Here is an 11,002-nt window from a genome sequence, read left to right on the forward strand (position 1 = left end):
CTGCTGCACCATCAGTTTTCATCTCATCTGATGCCAAAATCCTGGTGACTCCAGGTGAGACTACCAAGAAGCAGTGGGAGGGCATCAGGGAAAACCACAACAGCATTTCAACATAAGTTTTCAAATCCGCACAGGAAAGTAGGCTTCATGAAAAATAAAACTATAAGTATGGAATTTTTGAGTCTGATATTAGCTATTTATTTATATAGGTAGAGTCCTAAGGTTTTGCAGATAAAAATTCTACTCTCTTTAGTACCTAAAAGGGTCTAACTAAATTCAATAGGGTACCCATTTCAGATTAATGGATCAAGACAGACCTTTCTGTAAAATTCCTGGAGCAGAGGAAATCATGGTATCAGAACCTGTTATGTTTGCATTTTTTCTTCATTACAGTTAAGCCCCTTTCTCCTTTTTCTAAATGTTCTTGATATTCCAGTAAAATTTGTTTCCATTGAAATTAAAGGGGATTGGGAAACTCTAGCTTACTAAGGTCAGGGTCATCACATTGATTTTTTTCATGAGGCAGTAAGCTCTGCTTTGCCTATTACAACAAACTACCATCCTCCATCCACCCTCATACATGTGTGTTAGTGGTCACATGAACAAAAATAGAGATACTTTGGGTGGGTGGCTGCAATTCTGTTAGTAGGTAAACAGTTCAAAGTTCATATCCATCTTGCAGTTGGTCTACGGTATCATCTTTATTTAACAAGAGGTGATTAACTCATTAAGTTAGACTACTATAATTTGAAGAAGCAGTGGTCTAGAATTCTTTTGGGTAAATCTTGTAATTCCTTTGAAATTTGGTTAAAATAATAATACTTCCCCTGCCTACCTCACAATGCTTTTGTCTCAACTTATGTTTATGCGCATGGAATTATGGCTACAAGGCCCTTGACTAAGCCAGTAAAATAGCATGTAACTTTTACATGAAGAAGGCACCCACACAATTTTTTATTTTTATAGATTTTTAAAAATTAAAGTATGTCCTACAACATACACTCTACTTCTAGCCTTTGAAAGCCACATCCCAGAAAGTGCTCTTCATAACCATTTTCTTAGAATAGTTTTATTTTCATATAGCAAATGTTAATTGAGCAGTTCTGTGAGCCAGGTACTATTTTAGGTGCTGGTGATAAAAGATGAACAAGTTCGAAACAGTGTTACTCTCATGGCCTCTTGAAAGTGAGATGCTTATGGAGGATGCAGATAGTCACTAACAAAGTATGATAAATGTATTTATTCGTTATATAGGGTGCCATGAAAGCTAGCAATGGGATACCCAGTGCTTGTGGTTTTGTGACAGAATCAAAGGTGATTTAGAGAAGGCTTAAAGAATGTTAAATTTATGTGTTGAAACTTGAAGCCTGAGCCATGTGTTCCATGTGGAAGGAACCATGTCTTGAAAGGCTCAGAGGGAAGAGAGCATGGCACATTCTAGAAACTGAGTGAAATTTAGGATGACTATAATGTTGAGTAACAGTAGGAAATGAAAACTGGAGAAGGAAACAGGGGTGACAGCCCATAAGGTCTTATAAGCCAAAGACCTTCAAAGAGGTCTTTGAACTCTTATCTTGAGAACATAGACCATTTAAGGGTTTTAAGAAATCTACAAAATGGATTGAAGAAGGGAGCAAAACTTAAAGCAGCTATTATAATCAGGGGCAATAGTAGCCAGAATCAATACAGTAGTGAGATCAAAAGAAGAGGACGAAGTCCAGAGAAATTTAGAGTCATAATTAATGGAATACAGTGATAGTGTCAGTATAGGGAGAAGAGAAGGAAATGGAATCGGGATTTCTGCCTTAGGTAACTGAGTAGGTAGATGTGATACCATTCACAGAGATAAAGAAGGGCAACAGGTTTGAGGAAAATGGTGATGAATTCAATATTGGACATTTCAGAGCACCTATAGGACCAACAAGAAGAGAGAAATAATAGGCAAATGAATGAATGTCTCCTGATGTGCAGGAAACAGACCTAGCTAGAGACAGAAATTTGGAAGCACCGAGTGAGAACACAGAGGGAGAAGCAGCAGCTCGGGACAGAACTGTGAGCAAGAAGTTTCTATCTGATTCACTGGTTATGAGGTAGAGCAGGACAGAGAAGATGAGCAACATAAGGAGATTTCGATTAGGGTTGACATTAAATTTTTAGGTTAGAATTTAAATTCGGAACTGTTAATGAGAACACATATAACTGTCTTACAGAATGAAGTATGTGTCTTGTTATTTTCATCACCAGCATTTTTACTTATAAAATTTTCCTTCCCCTTTAATACAGCTTTTAGAGCATTTTATTTTAAAAATGTGTGCTTATTACAGAAAATTTTGAAAATATAGAAAAACACAAGAAAAGGAAGTCCACCTATAATTCCACCACCTTGAGGGTGGGCGCTCTTAAGATTTATGTGAGTTCCCTCGTGTGCCTTCTTGGATAAATGCATATGTGGGTAGATGATACCATACTCCAAAGAGTTCTCTGTTTTGTTTTTTTCACTGCGTGTTATTTCATTTTTAAATTCCTTATTAAAAAAATCATTTTAATGGCTATGTAATACTCTCAAACACATGTACTGTATTTTACCATTTCCTTTGACCCAGTAATTTCTCTTCAAGGGATTGTCCAGAAAGTGATTAAACATTTGGACAAAGTTGATGTGAAAAAATGTTCATTGAAGGATTTCTGATTATCCTTGTTCTATTTTAATGATTAATAGGTTAATATTATTAGTGGAAATTAATGAACTAAAATTTTTACATACACCCTAATCCTGTTTTTACTTTCTTTTTTTGTGTGTGTGTTTTAATTACAAAGTAATGCATGTTTACATTCTTTAAACAAGTAATACAGAAGTGTCTAAAGTAAACATAGAACGTCCTTTTCTAACTATTCCACCTGCCCCACCCTTCCTTTAGGGCCAACTACTTTGAACATTTTGTGTGGAGATCTTTTTATGCCAACTCACACTATAAATACTTGAATTTTAAAGATGTCATATATGTAAATGTAATAACATTGTGTTTCTTTGAAAATACAGCTCACTTTCTCTCTGGTTTATTACCTTTCCTCCTTTCTCTCTATGATGTTTATTGAGGGGAAAGAGGATGATAGGTAAGGAAGGAATTCAACCAAGGGATGCATTTATATTCCCTATGAACAACTCGTCTGCCTTAGACCATCCAAGTTTCATTCTCATTCTTAAAAATAGTGATCTTGAAAAAAATTAGAATTCTGCTTCACAGTAACTACCTATGAAGGGGAAGACCACTAGAGCTGACACAAAGCAGTAGTAAATAACCCCAGCAGGGCAGACTCCAGGGCCTTAATCATATAACATAGAAGCTAAATAAGACAATTGGTTGTAGGAAAATTCACTTTAACATACCCAAAAAGGTAAAACAAATTGCAGGGGTGGAGAGGGGTGGACAGGGAGGCAGCTTGTTAACTTTGTTTTACTGTTTAACTATATTAAAAAAGAAAAAAGGGTGCCTGGATGGCTCAGTTGGTTAAGCATCTGCCTTCGGCTCAGGTCATGATCTTACAGTTTGTGAGTTCGAGCCCACATCGGGCTCTCTGCTGTCAGCACAGAGCCTGCTTCAGATCCTCTGTCCCCCTCTGTCTCTGCCCCTGACCTCCTCACACTTTCTGTCTCTCTCTCTCTCTCTCTCTCTCTCTCTTAAAAATAAACTTAAAAAAAGATTTTTTTTAAAGAAAAAAGATTAAGAGAAAAAAGAGTAAGACAACTTTGGTTATACACTTCTCACTTTTGGAGTGTGATGTCATCATTCTATTAAGTAAAGATATTCAGAATATAAAATAGCACCTAGTAATAAAAGTGTGGAGTCTGGTACCAGATTACCGAAGTTTGAACTCTGATTTTGTTCATTATTAGCTACATGGCCTAAGACAAGTTACTTAGCTTCTTGGTGCCTCAGTTTCCTCCAGTGTAAAAAAGAATAATAATCATCCTATTTCAGAGGGTTGGTTGTTGTCAAATATGCACATTGCCTAGAATAGGGCCTGGCATATCATAAACACTGTGTATTTGCTGCTATTATTTATAGGAATTGGGTTTTCTGTTTTGGTTTATTTGTTGCTTGGCTGTTACTTTTCAGTTCATTAACTAGATTTCTGTTTTCCCAGTTTGAATATTAAAACTTAAGGTGTTTGTTAAATCTAGTTCGTTTAACTCAGTTTGCAAAAAGATTTGATAGCCATCACAAGCCTCAGAGGAAAAAGAAATCTGTTAAATGTGGTCATTTTCCCACTGTACACTAGACTTTAAAATATGAAGAAAAGGCACATGCTGAAATTTTAGGCAAGTTAGTTGCAGAATATTACAGACTGCTGCCAGGAGAGAATCTATTTTTTTAGAAAACCAGCATTTTTGAAACTTATAGTATGTAATGCCTTCACAAAGTTATCCCCATTATTGTGAAAAAGAAAATGTCTCACTACTTTTGTCCAGCCTTTAAACTTAAAATTAGGGCACCTGGGTGGCTCAGTCAGTTAGGTGTCTGACTCTTGGTTTGGCTCAGGTCGTGATTTCATGGTTCATGAGTTCAAACCCCACATTGGACTCTGCGTTTACAGTGTGGAACCTGCTTGGGATTCTCTTTTCCCTCCCTCTCTGTCTGCTCCTCCTGCTGTCTCTCTCTCACTCTCTCGCTCGCTCACTCGCTCTCTCTCTCTCTCTCTCTCAAAATAAATAAACTTTAAAATATACAGCAGTTCAGGGGCACCTGCGTGGCTCAGTTGGTTAAGCGTCTGACTTCGGTTCAGGTCACGATCTCACAGCTCGTGGGTTCGAGCCCCACTTCGGGCTCTGTGCTGACAGTTCAGAGCCTGGAGCCTGCTTTGGATTCTGTGTCTCCCTCTCTCTCTGCCCCTTCCCCACTTGCGCGCTGCCTCTCTCTGTCCCTCAAAAATAAATAAACATTTAAAAATTTTTTTAAATATATATACATATATATATATGTGTATATATATATATATATATATGTATATATATACAGCAGTTTCCTATTTTTTAAAAAAAAAGTAGCTAAACTCAAAATTAATTTAGCTTGAATGTTGACATTTGTGGGAAACAGTATATTATAGGCCTTGGAATCAGTTCTGCCAAGTCACGTCATCTCTTATGACTGTCTCCTCATCCATGAAATGAGGTTGGATCTACAGGCAGGTGGGAAAATCTAATCCATAGTGGTGGGTTAGCCCAGGGCTATGCCTACCCAGGGCTTGGTAGGCAAGTGGATGAGATCAGGTAAGGCTAGGCAGAGGCTTTGAAAGTACAACCTGGAACCTCAAAAAGTCTGGTAAAACAGAGGGAGACAAGGTATTGACCCAGTGTAAGATACACCTGAGGGTCAGCCCTGAAATCAACCCTCAGGTAGTTCCTGGTTCATCTCTCAGGCTAGCAGTGTCATAACCTTTTCCCTTCTCTCCCTCTGCCTCCATTATTTTCATAGCATTGCCAGATGGTTTCCAGAATATCTCTTATAGTATTGCCAACTCAAAATCTTCCTTCTCCAAGCAGATACCCAAGAGTTCTCCACTTGAAATTAGATTCACCTTTCCCCATATTTTTTGTGGATTTTGTGTTTTAAATACTTATTAATATTTGCTTCACAGTGTAGATATTTATGTATACCTTCTTCAGTGAGTTATTATCTCATAGGTATTAGGAACCCACACTGCTGATAACAGTATTTTATACACTATAAATTCTCCATTAGTGTTATTGAAATTCTTCATGAAAAGCATCTGTAATGTTCAGTCCTTAATCCACTGACCTTTAGTCACTTTTGTGGGTATGTGTGTAAGTTTGTGTTTTAGCAGCCCTCATAAAATTGCCAAAATTATTATAAGTTTGTTGTGTTTAAAAGTGAGACACTTTTAAACGTTAAATTAGACTAGTATCTTTACAGTCTTTATATATAATCATTTCTTTTTGCAAGTGCCAACAGTTTTTGCTACTTTGTGACATAATCAAATACAAAATGGGTAATATAAAATAAAGCCAGAATCTAAGGTGGTGACATACTTGTTTATGCTATTAATCATTTAGTTCATTCCAATACCTGATACTAGAGTGGGTTCAAGAATAGTGGTGGTAAATCAGGGCACCTGGATGGCTCAGTCGGTTAAGCATCTGACTTCAGCTCAGATCATGATCTCATGGTTTGTGAGTTCAAGCCCTGTGTTGGGTTCTGTGCTGACAGCTCAGAGCCTGGAGCCTGCTTCAGATTCTGTCTCCCTCTCTCTCTGCCCCTCCCCTGCTCATGCTGTCTCTGTCTCTGTCCCTCTCTCTCTCTCTCTCAGAAGTGAATAAACATTTTTAAAAATTAAAAAAAAAAAAGTGGTGGTAAAAAGCAGGACTTTGCACTGGGTTTTTTTTTTTTTTTAAATATATGATTTACTGTCAAATTGGCTTACATACAACACCCAGTGCTCACCCCAAGTGCCCTCCTTCAGTGCCCATCACCCACTTTCCCCTCTCACCCACCCCCCATCAACCCTCAGTTTGTTCTCTGTATTTAAGAGTCTCTTATGGTTTTTCTCTGTCCCTCTCTAACTTTTTTTCCCCTTCCCTTCCCCCATGTTTTTCTGTTAAGTTTCTCAAGATCCACATATGTGCACTGGAGATTTTTTAAATGTCATGGTTAGCCTTTTTATACTTTTTTCCAAAGGGGAAATTATACTCCATTTATTTCTAAAACTGAGACTTCATGGAAGTACTTTAGTATTTTACTTAGAGTCTTTCAGCCCTTTCCATTAATTTCTCTGATCAAAAGAAGTAACATTTCTATAGGATTTCACTAAAATATTACTAATTTGGAGATCTTAATTGTATATTATTTTCCTATAATTCAAAGCCACTTACACTATTATTTACTATGAACTTTTTTCTTGAATGCTTCAAGAAAATACTTCAGCTTTTTTTTTAATGCTTCAACTCATGAATGCTTCAAGAGTTACAGTATTCAATTCCATGTGATTGTACTCAAAGTCTTAAGTTCTAATTAGTGTAGAATAAATAAAGGTGTTTTTTCTTTAGAGAGAAAAATCAAGCAGTGACATAATTACTTTGGCATAAAGAACAACTAAAAGAAATCATCATTTTAGGGGATTTTTTTGTTTGTTTCTAAATCAGTGGAGTTAGAGTTATGCAGCAATCTCCAATGGGCTCTTTGACTCTGGATAGGAAGTAAGTGTTCGGTTTGTTGATATCCAGTAAACAGTGGGTTTGTCTCTGTTAAATGTCACTAGTGCTTCTAATTATTTTTAGAAGTCACAAGCTGTAACTGACAAGTCCGAATACAGAGATACTTAGAACAACACTGCTTTAGTATCAACAACTCTCCGGTTACCTCTCCCCCTTTAAAGATAGTTTTATTAGAGTGTTTCTGGAGTCTGGTTCACTTATAGATAGGCAGAACTATCAGTAAATGCCAGGCAAGCTGACCCAATGGTCAGCTTTCCAAATCGACCTTGCTTATTTACAAATATTATGAAGAACTATACCAATTTTGCCAGTTAATTTTATTATCTATATTAATTTTTGTTATGTTTTTAAAAACCTATTTTGGGGTGCCTGGGTAGTTCAGTTGGTTAGACATCCAACTTGATCTCAGCTCAGGTCTTGATCTCAGGGTCATGAGTTCAGGTCCCACACTGGACTCCTCACTGTGTGTGAAGCCTACATAAAAAATTTAAAAAAAAAAATTTTTTTTGTTTTTTATTTTATATTTGAGAGAGAGCATGAGTGAGCATGAACAGGGGAGGGGCAGAGAGACAGAGACAGAATCTGAAGCAGGCTCCGGGCTCCGAGCTGTCAGCACAGAGCCTAACGCAGGGCTTAAACCCACAAACCGCAAGATCATGACCTGAGCTGAAGTCAGATGCCCAATCGACTGAGCCACCCAGGTGCACCCCCCCAAAGTTTTTTAAAAATAAAAACCTATCTGGGGGACCTGGGTACCTCAGTCAGTTAAGCATCTGGCTTTGGCTTGGGTCATGATCTCACGGTTTGTAAGTTCAAGCCCCATATCAGGCTCTTTGCTGACAGCTCAGAGCCTGGAGCCTGCTTTGGATTCTGTGTTTCCCTCACTCTCTCTGCTCCTCCCCTACTTGCACTCTGTCTCTCTCAAAAAGAAGTCACATTAAAATAAATAAATAAATACGTACATACATACATACAAACCTATTTCAAGGTCATGCTTTATGTTTCTGTATTGCTTTGCTTTCATTGAAAAGTCGGTAAAGAAAAGTAAATAAAGAGTACAGATGTTTACTTCTTAATAAGTTGATTTTGAAAGTTTTTCTTTTAATCTAATACATTGCTTATGTAGTTAGGAATTAGATTATAGTGCCAGTGAGGTAACTGAGGTTTAGGAAAGAAGAGGTGTGTGGTAACGTATAGGCTGTCATTAGGGTACAATTGCCAGGGTAAGCAGGTCTTGGGGAAGAAAGAGGATTTCCCCAGCACCCATTCTGCTGAGGCCACTTAGTTCTCTTTCCCCACAGCTCCAACCTCTTATCCTCAGAGCTTCTAAATTGCTAGAAGAAAAGGAGCCTAAATATATCTTACATGCTTCTCCTTTCTGTCCCTCATTTGAATTATGACTAAAATCAACAGTTCAACAACTTCATCTTATGTTTCATCTAGTGAAATGTTTGGTAAATATGTTAACCTTTCTTGATTGGACCTTCCCCCCCTCGAAGTGCTACGAACATGTAACTATCTTAATGTAGGGAATATCTTTGGCAAATAAAGGACCTCAAAACTGCTTTGGCCTTGAGATGACTTGTAGAGTACTGGCAGGTTTGGGTTTTATAAGCTGTCTCTGTTACTTGAGACAATTGTCAGCAGAAGCTTCAGCTCATATTGTGTTCTTCTTGTCTGGCAAGTTCAGAGACCCCGTTTGGAAATGACTCCACCTTCTGCTTCCTTTTCCAAAAAACACTGAAGCTTTTAGAATCCTTTTACAAAACTAGGAATATTTATCTTGCTGGTCTTTCTTCTAATTCTTGATAAAGAAGGGAAAATGTGCATCACAATACCGAAAATATATCACTAATCTAAAAATCTTTGACAATCTTCACAAAGACAGTGGGTACTTTCTTTCTATTTTTAAGCAAGTTTATCTGAAGAAGAAACTGAAAACATGTAAGCAGTTTCTTCTTCCTTCATTCCCAAATATGAAAAGATTTATTTAGGAATATGGAACATAGCTGAAGTGATCGTTTGAGAAAAGTTTAACTGGTAATTCCTCTAAAGTAGTCTATAGCAAATGTAGTCTTGATTTTATTTTCAGGTACTCATTTGACCTTTTAAGTACCTTCAGTATATTTGTTTTTAGTAGAAATGTTTGTCATACAATGTTTCCATAATTTCATGTACCATTCTTTTTTTTTAGTGTTTTATTTATTTTTGAGGGAGAGAGGCACACAGAGTGCGAGTGAGGGAGGGGCAGAGAGGGAGGCAGACACAGAATCTGAAGCAGGCTCCAGACTTCGAGCTGTTAGCACAGAGCCCAGTGCAGGGCTCAAACTCATGAACTGTGAGATCACAACCAGAGCCAAAGTCAGATGCTTAACCAAGTGAGCCACCCAGGCACCCCTCAAGTATCATTCTTAAATTGTCTTACAGTCAGTTCAAGGCATCAACCAAGTTACACTGTCCCCAAACCAGCAGGTATTCTCAAAGTGACTTGTGGGGTCATTTTTAGTTTTTTTACCTTTAGGAGTGAACACTGCCTGGAGTAGTGTCCTAGATTAAGCATCAGGAATATCTTCCTTTTGTGGTAGAGTTCCCATTGCCATGAAGGGTAATTCATATTGGGAAATGGAAATAGTAGAAGATCTAAAGAAAGAGTTCATCAGGTTGGCTCCGAGTCAAATGATGAGGCTTTCTCTGTCACCCTGATCTTATTCTTAGAGCATGGATGTTGAGCCACTACATTGCTCCAAAAGGAGTGCTCAGTCCCAGGGAGTACTCTGTGTCCTTTTTAAAAAGTGGGAATCCTTTTGCCAAATTAGTGAATATTGAGGGCAAATTGAAAATTTGCATTTCCTAACTTGTTTTATTTGTGCCTAGGTGATGGGCCACCTGGACTATGCAACAAATGAAGAAAGCCCTGTGGCTGCTGGCGAACAGAATGTCCAACAATAATATTTTGTAGACCTGTCAATTGATTTTCTACAAATAGAGTTTGACTTTTGAAATTGATTTTTGAATTGACAGTCTGAAAGAAGCTTCAATGATATGCTTGCAAATATATATTTTTAAAGATCTGGTACTGACAATTACATCAAATAGTTGAAATACATTTGCTTTTAACTATGTTAAAGTTGTGCCTTCACATTAAATAAAAGCGTATGGTCTGTGTAATTTTCAAGATCTATTATACACAGTATATTTTTCTAAAAAACTGTCTTGACCCACCCCTCTACTAAAATCTGTTTCTTTCAACTCTTAATGATAGATAAAAGTATTTCTGTCAAGGTGAGTTTATGAACAGATTTTACTGTAAAGAATTACATTAACTTTATGCTCTATAGAAATAACTGCTTAAGATCATGTTAGAAGGCAGTTCAGCGATGAAATTTTGGATCTTTTCACTGCAGAGGTTAGAAAAATAGGATTTGGGAATATCTATAAATGCGTATTTTTGTAGCATAAGGTTTTTTTTTAAAAATCCCAGTCTTTTTTTAAACTTGAAAATCTGAATTACTTTAGTCTGCCTATGTATTATATTAAAATATTTTTCCAGATATAAAGAAACATAATATATAGAACTAGTCTTCAGTTTTCAGTGGTCTGTTTTTCTTGAAGAGGTAGCTTAAATTTCTACACTAACATTCAATTTCACCATGGTATTTCTTACCTCTGGAATTTGGTTCTTTTGGTGTTAAGGCTTGACATTTTGTAAAATATTTTTTAGTCAACTTTTATATTAACACATGTGGCTCATTGTGTGAGTGTAACATCCCT

At 37.0% G+C, this 11,002-nt stretch overlaps 1 protein-coding gene across 2 annotated transcripts in view; it reads left to right on the forward strand.

Moving 5' to 3' along the window:
• The window catches only part of SPPL2A (signal peptide peptidase like 2A), a 51,610-nt gene extending 41,204 nt beyond the window's left edge, over positions 1-10,406 (forward strand). For both annotated transcript variants that reach the window (XM_042942042.1, XM_042942043.1), the window contains one exon: positions 10,106-10,406. In XM_042942042.1, coding sequence (XP_042797976.1) covers positions 10,106-10,180 — 75 coding nt within the window. In that variant the 3' untranslated portion in view covers positions 10,181-10,406. The remainder of the gene's footprint in view (positions 1-10,105) is intronic.
• The last annotated feature ends 596 nt before the right edge of the window (positions 10,407-11,002 follow it).

Source organism: Panthera leo, chromosome B3, assembly GCF_018350215.1.
Source record: "Panthera leo isolate Ple1 chromosome B3, P.leo_Ple1_pat1.1, whole genome shotgun sequence".
In the NCBI taxonomy this organism is placed as follows: domain Eukaryota; kingdom Metazoa; phylum Chordata; class Mammalia; order Carnivora; family Felidae; genus Panthera; species Panthera leo.